Source organism: Doryrhamphus excisus, chromosome 14, assembly GCF_030265055.1.
Source record: "Doryrhamphus excisus isolate RoL2022-K1 chromosome 14, RoL_Dexc_1.0, whole genome shotgun sequence".
NCBI classification, from domain to species: domain Eukaryota; kingdom Metazoa; phylum Chordata; class Actinopteri; order Syngnathiformes; family Syngnathidae; genus Doryrhamphus; species Doryrhamphus excisus.
Window position 1 is genome coordinate 15,825,570 of NC_080479.1, and position 25,262 is coordinate 15,850,831.

At 41.8% G+C, this 25,262-nt stretch overlaps 2 protein-coding genes across 5 annotated transcripts; both read left to right on the forward strand.

The window, feature by feature from the left end:
- Positions 1-59: 59 nt before the first annotated feature.
- Positions 60-5,474, forward strand: neu1 (neuraminidase 1). The gene is made up of 7 exons (XM_058046442.1): positions 60-277; positions 449-638; positions 996-1,261; positions 1,490-1,672; positions 3,766-3,985; positions 4,168-4,404; positions 4,527-5,474. The coding sequence occupies exons 1-6, from the start codon at positions 65-67 to the stop codon at positions 4,386-4,388; spliced, it is 1,293 nt and encodes a 430-aa protein (XP_057902425.1). The 5' UTR covers positions 60-64; the 3' UTR covers positions 4,389-4,404; positions 4,527-5,474.
- Positions 5,475-7,088: 1,614 nt separating this feature from the next.
- prrc2a (proline-rich coiled-coil 2A) lies at positions 7,089-24,911 on the forward strand. 4 transcript variants are annotated; one of them, XM_058047209.1, is made up of 17 exons: positions 7,089-7,225; positions 10,092-10,243; positions 10,738-10,915; positions 11,612-11,723; positions 12,652-12,733; positions 12,831-12,974; positions 13,167-13,408; positions 13,498-13,586; positions 14,431-14,582; positions 14,676-14,778; positions 14,886-15,075; positions 15,332-15,454; positions 15,847-16,393; positions 17,791-18,044; positions 18,517-18,805; positions 18,887-19,109; positions 19,180-24,911. In XM_058047209.1, the coding sequence occupies exons 2-17, from the start codon at positions 10,129-10,131 to the stop codon at positions 22,304-22,306; spliced, it is 5,970 nt and encodes a 1,989-aa protein (XP_057903192.1). In that variant the 5' UTR covers positions 7,089-7,225; positions 10,092-10,128; the 3' UTR covers positions 22,307-24,911. The 4 variants fall into 4 exon arrangements, with proteins under 4 accessions (XP_057903192.1, XP_057903191.1, XP_057903193.1 ...); XM_058047208.1 differs by lacking the exon at positions 7,089-7,225 and adding an exon at positions 7,237-7,420; XM_058047210.1 differs by lacking the exon at positions 7,089-7,225 and adding an exon at positions 7,237-7,420 and having other exon boundaries at positions 15,362-15,454.
- Positions 24,912-25,262: the final 351 nt, after the last annotated feature.

Consider the following 25,262-nt stretch of genomic DNA (forward strand, 5'->3'; position numbering starts at 1 on the left):
AATAAATACCTTTTCCGGTTTTAATTTGAAGGGCTTCATCATGTGACCACCCTCATTGGTCCACATGATACATTACGTCCTGCTGACTCTGGAATCGAGATGCGGAACTGCTTTTCGCGATGTTTTAATCCACTTTGAAGTGATTCTAATCACATATATGTTATTTTTTTTTGCTGAAATAGACGTCATGGCTCTCGTGCGGGACTCGAACCTGAAAACAAGTGCACTAGCGGTTTTGTGGATGTTTCTCCTAGCTGTCATCACCAGCTCTGCGACGGTAAACCTAACAATATTTTGTGTACAAGTGTATTAAATGTCGCTTATTTGACATCATTGAAGGTTGTTTACCTTTTTAATCACTGCTTTTATTGACTTTGTATTGCTTTGTGGTATGTACATATATATATTGTACAACCGGTCTTATTGTTATCATATTTCATTGGTCTAGATTGAACCACTGTTGTTTGAGGAGCAGTTGCTGTGGGTGAGTGGAATGGCCGGGGAGGTGAACACCTACAGGATCCCTCTGGTCACCTTCACCCCCATGGGGAGCCTGCTGGCTTTTGCTGAGGCCAGGAAGTTCTCATCCAGTGATGAAGGAGCAAAGTTCATCGCAATGAGGCGATCCACTGACAAAGGCAGGGTGACACCCCCCACTTTATAGATTAAGAATAATCTATAAAGTCAAAGAATAGTAGACTAGTAGATTAAGATTAAGATTAATCTATAAAGTGAAAGAATAGTAGACCAGCTCACACACAGGCAAAGCAGACATGTATTATTGTCAATTAATACAGTTAATATGGTAATAAGTAAGATCCTAACCAAAAATAATTGATCAAAGTCAAAGTTGTATAATCTATATGATTGAACAATAACACAAAAGACTCAAAATAATATATAAAGTCATATCATTCCCAAAAAAAATAAAAAATAATCCTAATTGTTTATCGTTCCCTGAGTTGATCCCACCCTCCTCTCTTCCATCCCGCTAGGATCCACGTGGTCCCCAACCACCTTCATCGTCGACGATGATGAACTAGATCAGGACGGCCTGAACCTGGGCTCGGTGGTAGTGGACCAGGAAGTGGGCTCGGTCATTCTGATCTACACCGTTTGCTTCCACCTGTACAACTGTCAGCCTGCTAGCACCATGATGGTGGAAAGCAAGGATGACGGCCTGAGCTGGAGTTCACCCAGGAACCTTTCTATCCAGCTGGGAGTCCAGAATTTTGCTCCTGGACCAGGGACTGGCCTCCAGGTAAGAGGATGACAGACTATATAATACTGTCCTGCATGATATGACTTACTGCACTTATATGGTTATATTGGTTAATTCTATGCAATTTAGGTAGCACAGTGGTTTAATGGTTAACGCATTGTAACAAAATTTTTGGTTAAACATTGACAAAATATTGTTTTTTTTATATAAGACTGTAAAATACTAAGTAATACATGTCTTTTGTCTGTACTGCATCACTTACTACAGAAGCGATACGAACCACACCAAGGAAGGTTGGTGGTATGCGGCCATGGAACATTGGAAGGCGATGGCGTTTTCTGCATCCTAAGTGATGACCACGGACAAACATGGGTTAACGGTGCGGCGCTGAAAAGCATCCCTTACAACCAGAAAAAGAAACCGCTGGACTTTAATCCAGACGAGTGCCAGGTACACCCACCATCTAGTTAGATGTTCTTTACGTATGCATTTATTTATTTTTGGCGGCCCGCCACTGATAAATTTGGACCCCTCTGTAAATAGCAGTTTTTTTTGTCCAGTTATGTCCTATTATTCAATTAATAAACAGCGCTGAACGTCTATGCTCAGTTTCAGATAGGGTCGGGTAGGTTTTGTCTGTGTAGACTGCATTTAGAGGTGAAAACAACATGAAAAACAGCAAGTAGGTTTTGTCTGTGTAGACTGAATTTAGAAGTGAAAACAACATGAAAAACAGAGAGGGTAGGTTTTGTCTGTGTAGACTGCATTTAGAGGTGAAAACAACATGAAAAACAGAGAGTAGGTTTTGTCTGTGTAAACTGCATTTAGAGGTGTAAACAACATGAAAACCAGTGAGGGTAGGTTTTGTCTGTAGACTGCATTTAGAGGTGAAAACAACATAAACAGAAAGGGTAGGTTATGTTTGTGTAGACTGCCTTTAGAGGTGAAAACAACATGAAAAACAGCGAGTAGGTTTTGTCTGTAGACGGCATTTTGAAGTGAAAACAACATGAAAAACAGAAGGTAGGTTTTGTCTGTGTAGACTGCCTTTAGAGGTGAAAACAACATGAAAAACAGAGGGGGTAGGTTTTGTCTGTGTAGACTGCATTTAGAGGTGAAAACAACATGAAAAACAAAGGGTAGGTTTTGTTTACGTGGACTGCAGTTAGAGGTGAAAACAACATGAAAACCAGTGGGGGTAGGTTTTGTCTTTGTAGACTGCATTTAGAGGTGAAAACGACATGAAATACAGCGAGTAGGTTTTGTCTGTGTAGACGGCATTTTGAAGTGAAAACAACATGAAAAACAGAAGGTAGGTTTTGTCTGTGTAGACTGCCTTTAGAGGTGAAAACAACATGAAAAACAGAGTGTAGGTTTTGTCTGTGTAGACTGCATTTAGAGGTGAAAACAACATGAACAACAGAGAGTGTATGTTTTGTCTTTGTAGACTGCATTTAGAGGTGAAAACAACATGAAAACCAGGGGGGGTAGGTTTTGTCTGTGTAGACTGCATTTAGAGGTGAAAACAACATGAAAAATAAAGGGTAGGTTTTGTTTGTGTAGACTGCATTTAGAGGTGAAAACAACATGAAATACAGAGGGTAGGTTTTGTCTGTGTAGACTGCATTTAGAGGTGAAAACAACATGAAAAACAGAGAGGGTAGGTTTTGTCTGTGTAGACTGCATTTAGAGGTGAAAACAACATGAAAAATAGAGAGTAGGTTTTGTCTGTGTAGACTGCATTTAGAGGCGAAAACAACATAAAAAACAGAGAGTGTAGGTTTTGTCTTTGTAGACTGAATTTAGAGGTGAAAACAACATGAAAACCAGAGGGGGTAGGTTTTGTCCGTGTAGACTGTATTTAGAAGTGAAAACAACATGAAAAATAGAGGGTATGTTTTGTCTGTGTAGACTGCATTTAGAGGTGAAAACAACATGAAAACCAGCGAGGGTAGGTTTTTTCTTTGTAGACTGCATTTAGAGGTGAAAACAACATGAAAACCAGTGAGGGTAGGTTTTATATTTGTCAACTGCATTTAGAAGTGAAAACAACATGAAAACCAGTGAGGGTAGGTTTTATCTGTGTAGACTGCATTTAGAGGTGAAAACAACATGAAAAACAGAAGGTAGGTTTTGTCTGTGTAGACTGCCTTTAGAGGTGAAAACAACATGAAAACCAGAGAGGGTAGGTTTTGTCTCTGTAGACTGCATTTAGAGGTGAAAACAACATGAAAACCAGTGAGGGTACAGCTGTGTTCTGATTGATTTTCCATCTTCTCTCATTTTAACAATTGCTTGTTTTTTCCACCCATGCTGGTGTCTTTCTGGTTTTCATGTTGTTGTTCACCTCTAAATGCAGTCTAAACAGGTAAAACCTATGCTACCCAATCTGAAACTGGGCATAGACGTTTAGTGCTGTTTTATTATTGAAAAGGCAACTTTAAATGACACACCTGGACAACAAAAAACTTCCAATACTTGTAGAGGTTGCTGTAAATACATTTAATCTCCTTTTTACCCCCCCCCCCCCCCCCCCACTGCAGCCAGTTGAAATGACAGACGGAAGCATTGTCATCAATGTGCGAAACCAAAACAACTACCACTGCAGGTGTCGCGTGGTCGTCCGAAGCCAAGATGGCGGCATGACCCTGCCTATTGACGACCTGTACTTTGACTACGAACTTGTGGATCCTGCAATAGCGGCCGGGGCCTTTCAGAAAGAGGGGGTGCTCTTCTTCACCAACCCATCTCACGAACAACACAGTAAGGAGACATTTTGTTTGGTTTTAAAGCTGTGATTTTTGGCCCAATATCGCCATCTAATGGCATGATATGTATATTACAGTGGCTTTAATAGGTGCTGTGCTGTATTACTATAAGACCTGTCCACTTAGGGCTTCCTGTATAAATGACATTCTGGTTTTATATTTCCCCTCACCGCACAGGAATAAACCTTACCTTACGTTGGTCAGTGACTGACGGCAAGTCCTGGGAGAAGAAAGCTCTGCAGATTTGGCACGGGCCGAGCGGGTACTCCTGCATTACATCACTGGACAGTGGTTCTGCAGACGACAGGAGACACATCTTTGTCATCTACGAGAAGGGCTACAAAGACTACGACGAGACAATCTCCTTTGCCAAGATCCACCTCTACGGCGGTCGGTAAAGCACGTTAATCAGAGGTGAGGTTCGGCAAAGAGTTGACCAATTATAAATGGAGGCTACATACATTTATGTTGTATACTACGGACAGCTTTAAGCATCCACCATTTTCATCGAATTAATTCTTGTAATTTTACAACAGATTTGAAATTTCACACTGTGAACAAAAGAAGGAGAAGAAAAAGGAACTTTCTCAGGAAGATTTTTTTTTAAAACATTATGTAAAACATTATGATGGCTGTTGTTTCCAGTTCTGGAATAATTACTTCTGCATTTTATGGGATGTTGCCAAGACAGTTTTTTATTTAAGCAAATTTTTATTTTTATTTTTATTTTTATTTTTATTTTTATTTTTATTTTTATTTTTATTTTTATTTTTATTTTTATTTTTATTTTTATTTTTTAATTTTAATTTTAATTTTAATTTTAATTTTAATTTTAATTTTAATTTTAATTTTAATTTTAATTTTAATTTTAATTTTAATTTATTTTTGTCTTATTTTATTTTATTTTGTATTTTATTTTATTTTATTTTATTTTATTTTATTTTATTTTATTTTATTTTATTTTATTATTATTATTATTTTAAGCAAATATATATGTATGGTACACATTTAATGGTAATTTACATACATTTACATTACATTTGCATACTCTTTCATTCAATAATAATGACACCCACCATCATAGAACTGTGGTAGAATTCAGGGTGCGGTGATTTAAAGCATTGTTGACGAGTTGATCCACTTTACCTCAAAGGAAGACTCTACCTGCTTGTGTTTGGACTTTATTTTGCCTGAAAATCTACAAGGGTTCCATAAATTTATGCTTATTTTGAAAATATAATGTGATATTGATTGCCTTTTTAATGTATGTGCGTTTTGATTTTCTTAAAACCATAGCTATAATTTTAAATGTGTGTGTGTGTGTGTGAGACCAGGAAGCCACTCCTACTTATGATGCAATCTGTGTGTATCTAAAAATGCAGTCTGATTCTTCTCAGAATTGTACTGGTGTACACTTGGGACTACTTTTGAACACCTTGCTGATCAACACTTAACAATAAATGGCTGTCGCCGTCATGTCTGGATTTGTTTTTGTCATTTTGACCTGCTTTTATTAGTTATTTTTCAGAAATATACCAAATCTCTTATCAAATTCAATTCATTTTTGACAGTAAAGTCAGCTCTGTGACAAAACAAGGACATATTATTGAGATATTATACTAATTTGCATTGCCACATAAGCTAAGATGTCAATGTTTTTGTTCAGATAGCTTAGCATGTGTTGCATTGTTTTGGTTTTGACAGCTATTAATGTACAAAATGTAAAGTAGGCTCCACACATCCTTCATTTTTTTTGTGTGCACTTTACAGTCAGTGGAAAATGTTCTCACTTCCTGTATTGAAAATGTTTAAGTAATATGACAATATGGTGATGTAATTATTAAGCTCTGTGTAGTAATAAATAAATAGAGTTTAAGACTATTTGTTGTATTTTCTTATTTGGGCCATTCCATAATTTCATTCTACAACCTGAAATGTTGTGAGTTTTTAATGTTGTTCTTATGTATGTGTTTCAAATGTAAAAAATATGATAAAAATGGCTGTGTTTAAATTTTAATAACTGAATTTTTTTTTATGTCTAAAACAAAAAGGTTTTTTTTTTAAATAGTGGATTTAATTGTACAGTATATATTAATTACTAGACATTAGGTAATAATATGACCTGGAATACCCTCACTGCACACTACAATGTTAAAATTACTACAAAATTAATATTTAGACCACTCATTTACGAAACAAATTTTCAGTCCACAATGAGATAATCCGATCCCATGGATTTTTAAAAATATTTTTATTTTGTCTTTAAAAATATATAGGGCAAACATATATATTTTTCCTCCCTTCGAATCCCAAACGGCTCCCATCTCTTCAGTGGAAAATGTTTTCACTTCCTGTATTAAAAATGATTAGGTAATATGACAATATGGTGATGTAATTATTCAAATATTGTTTTTCAAATGTAAAAAAAAAATCAAAATGGCTGTGTTTAAATATTAAAATATAATATTATATATTTTAAAATAACAGAAATTGAAGAAAAAATAGAAAAAATGTCCAAAACAGTAGTAGTAATAGTTTTTTTTGTATGCACTCTGCAGTCAGTGGAAAATGTTTTCACTTCCTGTATTAAAAAATATTAGGTAATATGACAATATGGTGATGTAATTATTAAGATCTGTGTAGTAATAAATAAATAGAGTTTAACGCTATTTATTGTATTTTCTTATTTGGGCCATTCCATAATTTCATTTCACATACTGAAACGCTGTGAGTTTTTAATGTTGTTCTTTTTAATGTTTTTAATGTTTAATTTTTTCAAAATGGCTGTTTAAATATTAAAATATAATATAATATATTAAAAATAACAGAAATTAAAAAAATATAGAAAAAATGTCCAAAACATTTTTTTAAATAGTGGATTTAATTGTACAGTATATATTAATTACTAGATATTTGGTAATAATATGACCTGGAATACCCTCACTGTACACTACAGTGTACAAATGTTGCTCATTTACAAAACTAATTTTCAGTCCACAGTGAAATAATCTGATCCCATTGATATTTACAAAATGTTTTTATTTTGTTTTTTAAAAATATATAGGGCAAACATATATATTTTTCCTCCCTTCGAATCCCAAACGGCTCCCATCTCTCGAAAAAAAATTACCCAGTAGCCTTTGACGGCTTTTTAGGTGACGGTTCCAGTCCACTTTGACCACTTCCCCCCCTTTTCCATTTGTTTTTTTTTTAGCATAAAGAAAAGGGAGCGCAAGTAAGCAACATATTGTCTTTGTGTTTCTCCACTCACATCTATGACGATAATGCTAATGCTATGTGTGTGACTATGCGGGGGGAATAACGTTGCTCGGCAAGCTAGGTCACTTGGCTAGGAAGCTACGTGCTATAGCAAAGCTAACCATAACCTCATTCTGCGATTCAACGTCGAGACAAGTCGGGATAAGACCAGGTTAGTGGCTGGAAAAATATCGGAGGTCGTAAAAGGTGACATTTATTCGTTGCACGGTGTTAAAAATTGAACAAACCGAGACGGTATTTTGAATAGGAGCCATCCTTGTATGTGTTTTTACCCTAAACGGGCAGCCTCGGTTGTTGTTTCTAGCTCGTTTAGCTTAGCATGCTAATGTATGTTTACCTTGTCAAGCGTTGTCGTGGAAATTTCCAAACATGACAGCAATGTGTAATAATCGAACATAACTATGATATTGCACCGTGGGTTTATTTGACCATATACGACCCATAAGAAAAAAATATATATAGTTAGATGTAAATATTGCAGCAGCTCGCTTGGTTGTGTCGGTGTGAATAGGTAATGTTTGCCAACCCCGTGTCAAATTACGATAAAACTAATTTGAGGAAAATTAAAAGTAATGACATTATTTCTTTTATGTTTATTGTCCACCTGTCACCTCCAAGGCTAAGAATACCAACCGGCATAGCTAAATGTTAACGGTAAAACCTACAGGGCCTTTCTCCAGCGCCATTTTGTTCTGTGTTACTTGTCATATTTATAAGCGATATATCACCGGGATATTGACAAGAAACGTTTTAGTGGGCTGGTTAACGTGTGATTAGAAGCAAAGCAGCGTTGAATGTTTGTACGAGCTTTTTTTTTAAGTGTTGCCTGCAAGTTGTTGGGATGTATTATGAAACATCAACGCAGTCTCCCCCCCTCCCTTCCAATGCGAACAATCAGGGGCCTGCCAGCTAGCTTCTGTTAGCATCGATGCTACACAGTTTTTTTTTTAAAAAAAACCTTTGTTGATTTGACGATTAGATTTATAATATCCACATTTTTAGTGCTGCTTTTAATTTGGGATTGACCGGTTGTAACTATATTATTAGGTAAGGCCTCGGTTTTGCAGATAGTCCAAGGCTTTGTAGCGAAGCTGCTGGCACTCCTTTTAATCCCATATAGTTTGGCTAGCAGTCCACGACCTAATTTGATAATCTCATCTGTCCATTTACACATGGTGCAGGCACTGTAATGTAAAAAAAATCGCTTGTGTTGTCATTGTATTCTGTTGGAGACACAAGCGGACGTCACCAGAATATTTAGTTAGTACTGTATACGTGCATGATCTTTTGGAATGGTTGTTTTTTTTTCACTCTAATGTTATTATATTGCATTCTTTAACGTCAATGTACAACATACTGTCCGGTTAGCTTCTGTATTGCACATGCAAGATTAATGTGACTATACTAGTGTGTTTTCCCGTCATACTGCACCTTAAAAACTGTTGCCCTGCCTTGGTTGGTTGCCTTTTTGCCCCCTCAGTACAAGCTTATATGTGTTTTATCTCACAGTTTTCATTGTGATATACTGTAGAAACACGTAAAAGCACTGTGCGACTGTACTGTGCTGTATTGACGTCCTCATCAGCAGTGTAGTCTATCAACGGCGATTTATCCCCCACGACTTGAGCGCCGAAGTCCAGTAATTGTCGGATTTCGGTGATGAAGAACGTAGCCTTTGTGGTGACACAATGAAGGAATTTGGCTTCTCAAAACAATATGCGTTCAAAAGAGTCATACATTTTCATTCCAAACATTTTCATCATCCCACCCGCTTGAGCGCGGAAGTCCAGTATTGGTCGGATTTCGGTGATGAAGAACATAGTCTTTGGGGTGACGCAACGAAGGAATTTGGCTTCTCAAAACAATATGCGTTCAAAAGAGTCATATATTTTCATCACAAAAATTTTCATCATCTTCTCCCCCCACGCTTGAGCTCCGAAGTCCAGTATTTGTCGGATTTCGGTGATGAAGAACGTAGCCTTTGTGGTGACACAATGAAGGAATTTGGCTTCTCAAAACAATATGCGTTCAAAAGAGCCATACATTTTCCTCACAAAATTTCCGAAAAGAACGGCATGATTTTTAAAGCTGTATGATTCCGTTTTATGTCAAGTTAATTTCAAATGTTGTCAAACATAATGTGCGGTATCTTTTTATTATTAATAAACATGAACAATATGAATATAAAAAAAAAAGTGTGAATAAATATGTTTTAATAGGAAAACTGGGTGCGCCAGACATTAGCTCTCACTTTGTGCAGTAAAATTGTGTTAAAGGCCCCGGCAGTTGCTATGGTGTCAACCATCTCTCAGGGCAAGGTAGTGAGGGAAAAAAAAAAAACATTTGTAATGTGTTGTCATAGCAACCGATTCTCCTTTTCCCCTTTTTCCTGTGCAGTGATGCATAGAAGGGTGTAGTTATGCATCGTGTGCTGATAACCGCCTTTTGGAAATTAGCCCTTTCGTACCTACTGTGTAGTGATGTTAAAGTAGCCATTTAATGATATAGCATACCTTTTTTGGCGGGAATGAACCGGTCCAGATGCAGATGCTGTTGTGGGACAGTGTATCCCAGTGTTGCATAATGACAGTACTGCCTGTACTTGAAATATCTGTTGGATGGATAGGTTTTTATGGATGTTCTGTTTGTTTACTACATTTTATCTGTCATTGTATGCATGTATTTTTCATGCAACAATAGCAGTAGATTAATATTTGAAAGCGCTGCATGAATATAATATCCCTGACTAACTAACTGACTGACTGTCCCTTTATCCCTCTCAAATGTGTAACGGGGCCGCCATTTTTTTTACCTCCCAACAGTCTCAGGGTTCACCATACTCGATGAGCGGACAGCGCAATGTCAGAGCGCTCTGGGCAAACTGCAAAGGGGAAGGAAGGCAAAACCAAGTATGCGTCTCTCAACCTGTTTGATACATACAAAGGAAAGAGCCTTGAAGCACAAAAGCCTGTTGGTGAGTATCATATCATATCATATATCATATTTCATGCTTTTTGTTGCAGCAGTGAAGCCTTTTTGAGGTCAACCACGTTCCACTCTTGCAGACATTTAGCCGGAATGTATGAATAGTAGCGCGACTCAGTGGTCATATAGAGCAAACTTTTGCACAACAGCAGAAGGTTTTTTTTTTTTGTCAGCTGACCCAGAGGCTCGCTTTTGAACAGTTGGTTATCTGTGCTGGGTCGCTAGTTTATCATTTATTCAGGATCTGGCCATTTGTTCCAAGCAGCTGTCCCAGGCTTCTGAACTACAGACTTTTACCTTTTTACATTTAACATATTTAACAGTCTTTGTGCTGCTGTTATTTGCTTTTTACCCCCCAGGAAGCAAACCTACGCTTTCCAACTTGCATCCCTGCACTTGAAATGGACTCAATAACAGTATCTGTAACGACGCGATGATGAAACTTTTTCCCTCCTCACAAATGACCTTTGTTGTCTTTCTCAGTTCCCTCCCGCCATGGCTTGCAGTCTCTCGGTAAAGTCGCCTCTGCCCGGCGTATGCCACCCCCTGCCAATTTGCCAAGTCTGAAGGCAGAGAATAAAGGCAACGATCCCAACGTCTCGCTCGTTCCCAAAGACGGCACAGGATGGGCAAGCAAACAGGAACAAGCAGACCCAAAGAGGTAAAGGATATATTCATTCATTCATTTTCTACCGCTTTTTTTCCTCACGAGGGGTGCTGGAGCCTATCCCAGCTGTCTTCGGGCATGAGGCGGGGGTACACCCTGGACTGGTCGCCAGCCAATCACAGGGCGCACATATTGACAAACTATACTAACTATTAACTATACTAACGTAAACAACACAAAAAGGGGTTGTTTTACATCAAAACAAAAAAATTACATAATTAATAATACATAATTATGTGTAATAATTAATTGTAATGATAGTTAATTATAATTCATTAATTAATGATCATTAATTAATATATCTATAATAAATGTAATAATTCATTCATTCATTTTCTACCGCTTTTTCCTCACGAGAGTCGCGGGGGTGCTGGAGCCATTCACACTCACATTCATACCTATGGACAATTTGGAGTCGCCAATTAACCTAGCATGTTTTTGGAATGTGGGAGGAAACCGGAGTACCCGGAGAAAACCCACGCATGCACAGGGATAACATGCAAACTCCACACAGAGATGGCCGAGGGTGGAATTGAACCCTGGTCTCCTAGCTGTGAGGTCTGCGAGCTAACCACTCGACCACCGTGCTGCCCGTAAAGGATATATACTTAGTCTATAGTCATATTTAGTTGTTATGAAGTTCCTATGTATCTCCTCTTGTAATATATGTCCTTCTCATTTTGTCCCCAGTACCGATGCGTTGTCAGCACCGCAGCAGGAACCGCCGCAGCCTGTGGCTTCACAGACGCCTGCACCCACCCGCCCGAGAACCCCGCCAGCTTCAGAGGTGCCAACAGTCACGGTAAGATAAAACATATTGATTAATACTTTCTATGGTTGGTTGGGATAAGAGTCAATAGCCACGTTTACATGAGGAGTTTTTCTTTTTCCGTATGGAATCTTTCCGAATGACCATTCCGAAAGCAATGGTATACATGGAAAGGAATATTCCAATCGTGTGTCTACATGTGCCGCTATAATCAACCAGAATAGTCAACGAGGCATGCCCAGTAAAGCGTAAACACCAACATCACGTGATACCGACTTCCTCCAGTTTTTCTTTCACTTGTTGGAATAATTACGTATTCTCAGTTTTTCCTTCGTCCAGTCTTGGAATTTAGTTTGAATCAAAAACAAACTTTCCGCAGCAGTCCAGTGCCGATTGCTCGCCTCCATTTTTTTTAAATCGAAGAACGTCTGTAGCTGCGTGTTACGTCATATCTCAGCATTCGCTGAAAGAACGCTACCCGGGAACAGGAAAAGATAAAGCTCAATCTTGCTAATATTTTAATAATTAAGCTCGGCACATGTTTTATATAGATATGTATTTTCTTTTTTTAATAAAACTGGACTTGTGAATGGCGTATAGAAGGGTTTAGATTCTGTTCCACAGATGGCGCTAATGCACACGAAAGCTGCTTGCCAACCGCCAATAAACGACAGAAGAAGGAAAAACACCACGAAGAAGAACGCAGTCTGACAACTTTTCCGATTGAAGCGGGTACAAGATACCTCAATCGGATTGGGGAAAGGAATGTTCCACCCCTGGGAATCCCGATTTATATATTCATTCGGATTGGCACTTTTCTTTTGGAATGAGGTGTATACAAAGGTTACATTCTTTCTGTTTGAGCAAATAACCCGAATGGAATTGGAATATTTGGGTCCATGTATACGTGGCTAATGTGTATCTTTTTGTGTGTGTGTGTGTGTGTGTGTGCTTTTCGCAGGCTATGGCTGCAGCTTCAACCCAGGCCGTAGGGGCAAGGTCCTGGGCACAGGCCAGTGTTACACTTGGAGTACAAGGGGATGGTAGGTTTTTTTTTTGCTCCTTTTTGTATCACTCATATTCATAAAAATAAACATCTTTCTGCAAAAATCACACTGCTCTGTAAATGACTTTTTGCAGGTGGAAAGGGATCAAACCTACCATCGCCATTCTCTCGCGAGGAATTTCCCACCCTGCAGGCGGCTGGCGACCAGGACAAAGCTGGCAAAGAACAGGGCACTGCAGATCAGTGGTATGGGCCCGGACCAAGCCTCCGCCCCCAGAGTGAGTGTTTGTTTTATATCTTGATAAATGAAAAACCGCTGGCACAACGTTTCAAAGTTTATTTTGTTGCCAACTGTTGGTCGTCCCGACTCGTGGTTGCAGATAGTCTCTAATTAAAAATAAATAAATAAGTAGATGTGTAAAAAAAAAAAAAAAAAACAACATGGAAAATTCTGTCCTATCTTTGTGCAGACGTTACAAGTTGGCGGGACGGTGGGGGCCGAGGCCTGGCACCCACCCTCTCTGGGGAGGGGGCGGCAGAGGGTGGCAATGGTGGGGCTTTGGTGATGGATGGGGCAGCCGGGGTCCCACCTCAGAGCTCCCAGTCCCACGTGCCACCTAGGAACCCTCCCGCAGGCAGCCCCGCCCTGCCCTTGCCTCAGCCCCCCGTTGGGCCCGGGTTTCCCCAATTCAGAGGGATCCTGCCTCCATTTGTAGGTTTTTTTTCCTTTTACTTTACTTGTTTAATTTCAAACACGTATATCTTGATTTCCCTTCTGAACTAGATTTTCTATTTTTCTAGATGTATCCACCTTATTTACCTTTCCCGGCAAATTATGGTCCTCAAGGCCCCTACAGGTTCCCACCACCTGGAGAAGGGCCAGCTCCAAGGTACCTGCTTTTCCAAATACATTTTCCAGTGTGATTTTTTTTATTACACTGGAGTACCGCGGAGAGTTCATATGTACAATGTAAGAATATGTTTTTCACTTGGGATCCGATATTGCAGCCTTGAATATCATCCGGCATCAGCATGAATCATTCATACTTTTATTATTGTAGTCAAGTGATATTACTAAGAGAACAATAATCACTGGGACACTATAGGCAGATTTTGGCTAAGGAATCCTTTAATCATCTTTATTATGTGTGCGTCGGACTTATTTGTTTATACATTGCACAGAGAAAATTCTTTCTAGCACATGGCTACGTGCTGATGAGGCGTTCAAGCACACTGCGTAGGAATGTATGTTAACAAAAATCTAGGGCGGCTACAACAAAAGTTGTCAAAGAAGGTTTGAAACACAACACGTAGCAAATGTACGAGGGTAGAGTCTGTCACAATAGGATTGTAATGTTAAAGTTACGTTTTGTGGTATCGGCAATGAGCTGATACTTGCATATGAAACTGCAAAGGTGCGTTTACTGCATTTACTCAAGCACGGCCATGACGCCAGCCAACCAGTATTGCACAGTAAAAAAGAAAAACAGAAAAGAATTGCAGTTTGTATGAAAGTCAAACAAATGCAACAAACCTCACTGCACCATAGACTATGTATGTGACGATGGCAATATAAGCTAAGCTAACGTATTTTGGTTTTCATGGATTTGTTTTGGTTTCATGGATAATGTTGAATGTTATTATACAATGTTAATATACAATGCTATAGGACCCCCTTGATCCAAACTGGCGATAATGCTAACGTGCCAAATGCGATAACGCCACCTCTTTCAGGTTCTCTCGGTCACAGGTTGGTCCTGACAACAGGTCCCAGGTTCGCCCACGAGACGCAGGTGGAGAGATGGTCAAGCGACCCTCCATCCTAAAGCAGGATGACCTGAAGGAGCTCGATGAACTGGATCACGATGGAGACGAGGGCTGGGCAGGTCAGACTGCGCTCATTTTGATAAAAATTGATAAATTACTTACATTTTTGTGGGATCATGAAATATATATGTTTTTTTTTTTTTTTTACACAGGGGCACAAGAGGAGATTGACTACTCCGCCAAGTTGAAGTTCAGTGATGATGAAGGAGATGACGAGGGTGAAGAGGACACCACAGAGAGCAAGAATGACTTGAAGTCAGTTTGCGGTCCAACAACTCATAATTTCTCAAAATTAAAAATTCAATAATAATAATAATATGTTTTAAACTACATTTTAATTTTTTTTATTTATTATGCATTAGTGAGCAGCAGAAATCCCAGGAGGCCTCATCTGCAACCTCATGCTCTCGAGCCTCAGACAGCAGCGGAGATAACCGTCACACGCCTCCATCCAACACTGACAACGACCCCCAGACCTCCTCCAACAAGCCGGGATGGGTTGAGGAGGGAGGCAGCGGCTGGGGCGGCCAAGGAGCACCAGCCAACTACCAGGTAGTTTCATAACCAGTGAATATCGCCAAGTCATTATCCAAATTTTTGTGTCAAATTCCTGTAGATATTATTTCTAATACTGTAATAACAGGGTTTGGAAGGCTTGTATGAGTTTTTTTTTATTTATTGATATTGAATTCTACTTGTTCATAAATAATTGGCCCTTGATGCTGTTTATAAATAGAGAGGCCCCATATACCACATCAGACTTTAGACTATATTTGGTGTATGTCTGTGTGTGTGTGTGTGATTTTAGTATGGCTTGACTGTGTCTGCCTGTATACAGGGGCGCAGGCATGGGCTGGGTGGTCACCGGGAGCAGCCCTCCCCCCCACCTGGGCCACTCCTTGGACAAGGGCCTCACTCCTTTTACCGACAGGTAGACATCCTGACCGGGCCTCTTAGACATAATTTCTACCATGTCACAACCACGGGCCACCGTAATTGTTTGATTCCTTGCTGATTTTGTAAGCGTACCCCCTTTTCAATAACCGGTACAGTACATTTTTTTAACAGTGACATGGAATATCAACATACAATGTCAAAAAAAATTTTTTTTTGATTGACTGACCGCAAGAGGCTAAAAATAAAAAAAAAAATCAGCAAGGGAGCAAGTCATTATTTCCCCTCTATATACACGTCATCAAGTCATTCATTTATTTATTTGGTTTTTCTTCAGGTACAAAACATGTTCTCTCCACAACTGCAGAAATCTGTAATGACAAAAACGTTTAAAAAATAGAAATAATTATCCAAACCCACTTTGTTCAGGACCGTTCCCACAACCAGAACGCCTCATCAGGCTCCGGAAAACCTGTCCACACGCAGCATCAGCCACCAGCAGGAGGCCAGACCCCTCCTCCCCAGCCTGGACTGCTGGTCCACGGTGTACCAGGGGATGATGAAGATGAGACATGGCGTCAGCGCAGGAAGCAATCTTCCACCGAGATCTCTGCTGCAGTGGAGCGGGCCCGTCGACGCCGCGAGGAGGAGGAACGCCGAATGGAGGAGGAACGGCGTGCGGCGTGTGCAGAAAAGTTGAAAAGGCTCGACGAGAAGCAGCAGCAGCAAGGCAACAACACGGGAGGAAGCGGTGGCAGTAAAACACCCAGCCTGGATGGGAATTCGACGACTGCCACAGCCGGCAGCCTCAGTCCGTCTTTGTCGGCTTCTGCATCTTCCCCCAACGTCAGCCAGCCCCCTTCGCCATGTGTCGACCCTGAAGAGCCTCCGACACTGTCTGTGCAGCCGGGAGCAGGTCTTGGTGTCAGTGACAGACAGCGAGCAAACAGCAACAGTAGCTACGATTCCAGCACTGGTAGGTGGACACATGATAACCATGATTGGAGGATCTACAGTAATCCCCCATTTATCGTGGTTAATTGCTTCCAGACCGTAATAAGTGAATTTCTTCATTATGTTTATGATCTTCAAAACATTTTGGTATTGGTTTTATTTCATTTGAACATGCATCAGATTACAATTGAATGCATCACATAATCAGTTCACAGTTTCACATGTCCAAAAGGAGTAGGAAGAAGCAAAGCTTATTAAATCCTACCCCTCCATCTGGTACTTTTACAATCAGTAACTGTTACATTTGTTCACTTCCTGCTTTCCATAATACAGTTTAAGGGTTTGTTTGTTTGTTTGTTTTTTTTAATAACGTACCTCGTACATAATGTGTACCATAGTAAGTGTCAATATAGTGATATATATATATAGCCCATCATGACTGGTTCAAGACTCTTCATCCTTGTATTTGAAATGCTATGGCTTTTTAACGTAGTCCTTGCATATAAGATGACATTTTTAGGTAATTGGTTGTTTTTAGCCTTATACATTTCATTGAAATCAGCAAATTCTTACAATAAAGAAAATATGTTCAGTACAAACTAAAAATATATTTTCAGGTTTAAAAATGCAAAAACAGTGCCATAAAGAAATGGAGAAATATGATCTCAGTGAAGAACTAAATTTGAAACACTTATATGCTAGGACTATATTAAAAAGCCATAGCATTTCAGTATGTGGAATCAAACTATGGAATGGATTGAGTAAGGACCTCAATTAAATTGAAAATTAATTAAAAAAATTAAATTTATTAAATTAAAAAACCTTAAACTGTATTATGGAAAGCAGGAGGTGAACAAATGTAACAGTTACTAATTGTAAAAGTAAAATTTGTAAAATTAGTTCTCAAATACAATTAATTGTGATTAATCACCAATTGCAACTGTCTAAGATATTGTGCAGCGTGGGAACGAATAGCGGCCCGTGTTTTTTTTAAACAATGGCAAAAAAGCACTACTTTTATGAAATATTAGGACAACAAAGTCAGAATATTACAAGAAAAATGTTGTAATCTTAATTTTGAGAATAAATGCGTAATAAAAAATGAAAAATAAAAAAAACATGATCTATATTAGGAAAGCAGGAAGTGAACAAATGTAACAGTTACTTATTGTAAAAGTACCAGATGGAGGGGTAGGATTTAATAAGCTTAGCTTCTTCCTACTCCTTTTGGACATGTGGAACTGTGAACTGATTATGTGATGCATTCAATTGCAATCTGATGCATGTTCAAATGAAATAAAACCATTACCATACTGTAGTACTGTTGACGCGGCTAAATTGCGTCAACATACATGACTGCGATTGCTTCTATCGCCCTCTCTCTGAATCCCTTGCATTTTGGTTTCTTTGGTTTTTCAGATGCCCAACATTGTCCTCAGCCAGCTGTGTCTCAGCCACAGCAGCCTACATTGGATGTACCTTCCCCGGTAGACAAAGAAGAGACTGTCTGCACTCCTCACGTTCGACCTGGAAGCGGAAGTGAAAGAGGAACTGAACCGGTGAAGATTGAGAATATTGGCGCCGGGTCAGGCCGTCAAGCTGTTGGACCTCCAGGCCAGGGTTACTCCAAATACCAGAAGTCCCTGCCGCCTCGTTTTCAGAGGCAGCAGCAGGTAGGAATCTTTGCTTTTCAATTGGTTTAATAAGATCACGGCGGTCGAGTGGTTAGCGCGCAGACCTCACAGCTAGGAGACCAGGGTTCAATTCCACCCTCGGGCCATCTCTGTGTGGAGTTTGCATGTTCTCCACCGTGCATGTGTGGGTTTTCTCCGGGTACTCCGGTTTCCTCCCACATTCCAAAAACATGCTAGGTTAATTGGCGACTCCAAATTGTCCATAGGTATGAATGTGAGTGTGAATGGTTGTTTGTCTATATGTGCCCTGTGATTGGCTGGCGACCAGTCCAGGGTCGAAGACAGCTGGGGTAGGCTCCAGCACCCCCGCGACCCTTGTGAGGAAAAGCGGTAGAAAATGAATGAATAATAAGATCACAGAATAATATAATCATTATAATAACAATCACAATTTCCTCCTGTGTTGCCAAATGCTGCATTGAAACAAGACATTTCTCTCTATGCTAATAAGGAACAGCTACTGAAGCAGCAGCAACAGTGGCAACAGCAGCACAGTCAGGCGTCCCAAAGCCAGATCTCCCCGCAACCGCAGCCACCGCAGGGTCCTTCACCGGTTTCAACTCCCCAGCCAGGGTCTGGACCCAAGCAGGGTGGACCCATGTATCAACCCAGCAATTTAGTCCGGCCGTTGCCGATGAATTTTGACCCTCGCTGGATGATGATGCCCTACATGGACCCACGTATGATGCAGGGTCGTCCACCGCCAATGGACTTCTATTCAACCGGCATGCACCCATCAGGTAAGCGGATGTTTGTCACTTTAAAACATACCGGTACGGTACGATGCCGTTCTGAAAAGAAAAAAAAATCCCGCTCCCAAGGGCTTATCGGGCGCGAGCGATCTGATTCCGGAGGATCTGGTTCAGACCCGTTTGACCGGCAACAGCAACATCCAGGGCACCCTCACCGTGGCACTCCTCCAATTGATCCCAAGTTGGCGTGGGGCACCGAGGTGTTCCCCGGTGGAGGGGAAGCTTGTGGGTTAAATTCTCCTCTGAGGCAAAGGCAGACATCAGAGGACGAGGATGCGGCCAAAGGGCCCAGGTATGGATTCTTGAACTAAAGTCTTTCTTGGTGTAATCTAATCTAATGTGTTTCATCGTCATCGATTTAGGGGTGACACTCCTCCGCATCGCATTCGAGAGGGTGGCTTGGGACCCATCAAGCAGCCCAACGCAAGCTCTGGGCCGTCGAACCAGACACCCCCGCCTGTTAGCGGACCGGGCGGCAGCCACCACCCTCATCATTACATGAGCGGCGGGCATGGCAACTACAACAACTTTCCTGACCAAGCTGCGAGGATGCCATCGCTCCAGCAGCAGCAACAGCAGCAGCAAAGAGCCGGCGACAGGGGAACCCACTCCCACGGCTTCACCCACCAGGATGACATCCCGGCACGTGGATCTCAGTCAGGCCAATTATGGGCGGCTCCGCACCCTCATTACGACCGTAATGGCGGCCGTGCAGAACACCCAGCTGGAGAGGGTAACAACTCTCATCACCACCACCACCACCACCACCATCATCACAACCACCACCCTCAGCAGCCTCACTACACTGTCCAGCCTCATAAGCCCGAGAACAGCCATGACAGGATAGTCGAGCCCGTTCCCAAGAAGACCAACTCTTCTCCCCCGCTACAACAATCTTCTCTATCATCTTCATGCTCCTCCTCTTCTTCTTCTGCTTCCAATAGAGAAGACGCCAGTGTCAAGGCCGCTTTGCAACATCATCATTCTCACAGAGAAGGTGAAGCTAATGTCGGGCAAAGTCTCGGCGAAAGAGGCATTAGCGTCAGCGCCGCCGGCGGTGGTGCTCATGTAAAACATGAAAAAACCGGCTCCTCCCACGCTACGCACGGCACCGTGAGCGCCAGCCCGCCTCCGGCGCAACACGGCACCCTCTCTCAGCCCCAGCACCATCCCCATCCCCATCCGAGGTCGAACCAAAGGGCGATGCGGGACCACAAAACGGAGACGCAGTGGGGTCCTCGCCCTGGCAGCACCAACACAGGTGGACCATCCTCTCATGGCAGAAGAGGCAACAATGCAGGAGGTGGGAACAATTCCCGTGGTGGTGGTGGTGGTGGTGGTGGTGGTGATGACTCCTCCAATGCTCTTTTGGAGCACAAGCCCGTCGGTCCGGCAGGAGGCAGCAATCCTAACAAACGTGCCGGACCAATCAAGAAGCCGGTGATAAAAGAGGCAAAGAAAGAGGGAGGAGAAGTTGACGGAGGAGAAAAAGCAAACTTTGGTAAAGATAAAGAGAAGGATGTTGGCCAGTCCGCTTCCGTAAAACAGGACGTCGCCGCCACTCATAACACATCAGCTGTATCGGGTAAAGAAGAGCCTGCTAGCACAGTAAAACCCAGAAATGGAGGGAAAGAACGGCCACCAGCAGGAGGAGGAGGAGGAGGAGGTGGTAGTGGGTCGGGTAGAGGCCCGAGAGAGGCAGACAACACGTCAGGTTTTTCCGGGCCCCCTTCTCGGAGGGACAGAGACCGTTCTTTTGAGAGAAGAGCGAGCAATTCCCACAATCACGGAATGACCAACAAATCCACCCGAGGCAGTCGCGGACGAGGCGGGGAATTTTTTGCTCGCGGTCGCGGTTACAGGGGTACCTACACAGCCACCGCCGGCCCGAGCGCTGGCAACAGAGGAAGAATGGGCGGCAGGAGCGGCAGAGACTATCGCATATCTGTCGCTGGCGGCCATCATCACGATTCCAAGGCGGAGAACCCCGGTGGAAGACACGGTCAAGATAGATCCCAGCACAACCCGGCCAGAGCCAGGAATCGAAGCGAAACGCGCAGCGAGGGATCGGAGTATGAAGAAATCCCCAAGAGGAGGAGGGAGAGAGGATCGGAGACGGGAAGTGAGAGCGGGGCAAGCGATCTCGGTCATTCGGACGACAAAGACGACACCCAGAAACCCAACACCAAGAACGGTTTGGATAACACCAACACCACTAACAGCGGCAATGTTTCATCCGCACCAAGAGGTTCACAGGCTCGGGTTTTCACCCCTCGGGGCGTACCATCAAGGAGAGGAAGGGGAGGCGGTAGCGGAGGGGGAAATATCTACAGGAATAGCGGCAATCTTGGAGGAGCAATCGGAGGACATCGGGTCGCTCCCGGTTCAGCCTCTCACGGCGGGTCCTCGAGGCAGCCGAACTCGGCACGGAGGCAGCAGGCCCTGACGCAAATCTCAGCGCACAAGGACTTGAGCAGGGGGGGGCTCACTTTAGTGAAGAAGGACAAGACTGCAGATGGGACTCAAGCTCAAAGTCACGGATCCAATCCCCCTCCGCCATCTTTGTTGGCTACAACTCCTACTACGCAAACGTCCACTGATAACGGAGCTGTTTTGACGCAACAAGCGTCCATCATCACCGGGGGGGCGAATTCAGTCCACCCTCCTCCTCCTCCTAACCGCGGGTTTCCTCCCAGCGGGTTCGAGCGACCCAAACGCCGTCGTCGCGGCCGCTCCCAGCATCAACAGGACAAGCCGCCTCGCTTCCGGAAACTGAAGGAACGAGAGAACGCCGCACGAATCAACGGCGGAGTGGGTGTCATCGGGGGAGGGCGCCCCACCTCGCCATCCTTCAACACAGTTCAGGACAGCAACGGAACCACTGTCACGACGACGCTCATTAGTAATGCCCAGAATGCAACCACAACCACCGCCACCAACAACAACAATAATAACGGCGGCGGGCACCTCAGCAACGCAAACAGCCACCACCATCATCACCACTTCAACCAGGGCAGCACTGGACCTACGCACCCGCCCCAGCAGCAGCACCACCACAGCCATGGAGCAAAGTCCCCGGACTTTACTAACCAGAACTCGGACCAAGCCAACGAGGAGTGGGAGACGGCTTCCGAGAGCAGCGACTTCACCGAGTTCCGAGACAAGGAAGGAGGAGGCAAGTCTTACCCTTCTCACCCTCACCACCCACTGGGGAAGGGACTTGGCGGAGGAGGAGGAGGAGGAGGCGTGGTCGAGCGAGACATGGCGGGGAAAGAGCCCCAAGCTAACAAGAGAAGCTTTTCGAGCCAACGTCCCGGCATGGAAAGGCAGAATCGGAGAGTTAACGTTGGAGGCGGAGGAGGCGGCGGCGGCGGAGGAAGAGGCCCTCGAGGGCCAACCGGTGGTGGCAGCTCCAGCGGGACTGGGAACGGAGGTGGCAACCGCGGCGACAAGCGGGGCAACTGGCCCTCCCCGAAAAATAGGAAGTGATTAGAATATTTCGAAAACATTTCAGATAAACTGCACTCACTTTAAACCCGACGTTTCCATTTTTAACCCCCCCCTTTTTTTTTCTTTTTTTTTTTTTTGATTATTTCATTGATCCTTAAACATATTAGTGCATTGAACGGTATTCCACATTCACTTTAAATTTTCCCACCCACTTTTCCGAGCCTTTCAGTTTTGTCTTGCTTTACCCTTTCAGTTGTGCCCTCGTTACCCCCCCCCTCAAAAAAAAAAAAAAATAAAGAATTTGACCCTTGACCCAGCTGAAATATAACAAGCATGTTAACAGAAGCACAATTTGGCATCTTTTAAACTGAAATTGGCGACACCTTCAAATTCGTGGGGCAAACTTTTCTATTCATGTACGTACGCGTGTGTGTGTGTGTGTGTGTGTGTGTGTGTATATTTGTACCACACTTTTTGGGCCTTTAGTGGTAGTACAGTCGTCCAGCTAGTTCTGCTCTTCTACTTCCTTCACAAAAATGGGGGGAAATGCGCAGCTTCATCTTAACAGGAAACAGTACCAGTGTGTGTACCATAAGACTTCATTTTATTTTTTTTTCAGGGGGAGTCGTTAAATCAATTTCAGCCACACAAAATGAATTGGATGTATGTATGTGTATGTATGTGTGTGTGTGTGTTTTTTTAATGCATATAACAAAGCAGATAATAAAACAACCCTCACTTTTATTTTTTTTCTCTCCCACAACTCTTTTGGTTCCTTGCAAGTATTTTGATAAATGTGATATGACCCATGTGCTACTGTCACCCTAGTTTGTCAATATATATATATATATAATATATACTATACATAGACACAAATGTTCTACTGCTCTCCTGTATATGCTGTCCCACACACACACACATTTAATTTTGGGTCATTTTTATAAAATAAAGGCTTTTTCAGTCACACCGTAGCATCCATGTTACCTGCAGAAGTTCTGCACACTGCAAAAATACTTTTCATTTTGACTTGATGGCTTTATTTCACAACCGGAATTTCATTCAAAATTTAAAAAAAAATTATATATATATAGATCAATTTTTTTCCTCAAAAATGTCTGTTCTATTGGAGGGAAAATTGAAAAAAAAAATAGATCTGTCGGTTGCTTAAATTGTTATTGCTTTAATAGGTATTATGTTGTAATAAGCACTCCTTTGTAGTATAACTGAAAGAATTTGGTTGATGTATTTATGTTTTTGTTTTTTTTTACTTCATTTTCATTTAGTCAAGCAAAGGAATTACGTCATGCAAACGAGTGCAGAGGTACTCTGTCTGGGCCCAGAGTACACAAATAAGGGGTCGAGTTATTACATGATCTCCTCTGCTGTTTGTGCATTGCTATGATGCACACCCCCTTCCCCCCCTTGTGCTATTATTGGACTTCTCACACCAAGAAAAACTACCATGAGCTCCTTATCTGAGGAAGTGTTTTCAAAGTGTGTGTGTGTGTGTGTGTGTGTGTGTGTGTGTGTGTGTGTGTGTGCGCGCTCTCAGGATGGCTCTTTACAACACCAGGTGGCAACCAGAAAGCTTTTGAATTCAGGACTACGCTGACTAACGGATCACAACAAGAATTCACCAATCAGGATGGATTGTTCTGGAAAAAAAAATCCACTCATAAAGCAGTTTGTGTCTCTCTCACACACACGGTAACACAAACTTGTACTGAGCTCGAACCCCCCCCCCCCCTCCCCGAGACGACAAAGTGAACTAAATACTCCTCTGCATCAATTCACTGCTGTAAGTTGGGGTTTTGTTTGTTATACTGACAGTAACTGTTTGAAGATGATTTTTTTTTTTTTTTGGGGTGTTGCGAATAGGGCATTTGGTGATTTGTGTGTGTGTGTGTGTGTGTGTGTGAGACTGTGTCATGTGTTTTGGTATTTGTTGTAAACCTGGGAAGGACCAGAAAGTAACAAGAATGGGCAAGCACTTGATTGAAGCAATGTTATCAAAATATACTGTTTTGTTTTTTGTTTTTTTTTTGGAAATACATAAACAGTGGAGAGACTCACTGGTTTTTTTTTTTTTTTGTATACGTAATACATAAACAGCATTATCTTTTTCACTCTTAACTTCCTTCAAGCATGAAAATACACAGCCATGTGTGCAGCTTGCCTTGCCTGTCACTGGTTTCTGCATTTGGTAGCTGTATTATTAACACTGGCTCAAAGAGTCCTCCATCCCTCCTTAACTCTTGATATTGATGTGTGCATTATTTATGTACCCATGCTAAATAAAAAATAAAAAAACGACAAAAAAGTAGTGTATTAAAAGAAATTACTCAGAGATTGTACTGTTTCCAGCATTACTGAGGTACCCTGGAGTGGTCCATTCTGTTTTTTTTTTTTTTTTTTTTTTTTTTAGCATTTATGGTTTTATTAATGGAACCGTAATGTACGCACATGTATGTATATTGGTATGTATCTTTTAAGTTTTGTCTACCCCCCCAACTTACATTCCCACAAACAAATGTTGCCATTTTTAGTTCAAGGGAGCAATGTACAAGCAGAGAAGTGTCTTATTATAATAAAGTTATACAGAAAAAGGCAAAATTAAATAAACTACTTTTGATTGAATGGGAAACTGTGCCTCGTTATTTGTGTTTTGCAACATGTCACTGATAGGAAAGTCAATGTTAGCATATCAAAATATGGGAAACTAATGAACAAACTATGATTCTGATTTATTGATTATGGCTATAACGGACCAAACACCCAAAAAAGTTTGCTCAAAAAACCTACTATAATTACCAACATGCAAGTTGTTAGCATTGCTAGCATACTAACATTAGCATAACTGTTTTTTGTATTTTAATGTGGAGATATATACAAACACTAACATGCTCGGTGTTAGGATGCTAACTTTAACATATTATCATGCTAATGTTAGCTTAACAGCATTTTTAGCCGTTTTCCTGCATAGATACATACGAAC

Excerpts from the sequence above, each read along its gene's own strand:
- prrc2a (XM_058047209.1), top strand. The coding sequence starts at position 10,129 with ATGTCAGAGCGCTCTGGGCAAACTGCAAAGGGGAAGGAAGGCAAAACC. Across the intron at positions 13,409-13,497 it reads GAGGGATCCTGCCTCCATTT|ATGTATCCACCTTATTTACC; the intron begins GTAGGTTTTTTT and ends CTATTTTTCTAG. Across the intron at positions 16,394-17,790 it reads TAGCTACGATTCCAGCACTG|ATGCCCAACATTGTCCTCAG; the intron begins GTAGGTGGACAC and ends TTGGTTTTTCAG.
- neu1 (XM_058046442.1), top strand. The coding sequence starts at position 65 with ATGATACATTACGTCCTGCTGACTCTGGAATCGAGATGCGGAACTGCT. Across the intron at positions 1,262-1,489 it reads GACCAGGGACTGGCCTCCAG|AAGCGATACGAACCACACCA; the intron begins GTAAGAGGATGA and ends CACTTACTACAG. Across the intron at positions 1,673-3,765 it reads TTAATCCAGACGAGTGCCAG|CCAGTTGAAATGACAGACGG; the intron begins GTACACCCACCA and ends CCCCCACTGCAG.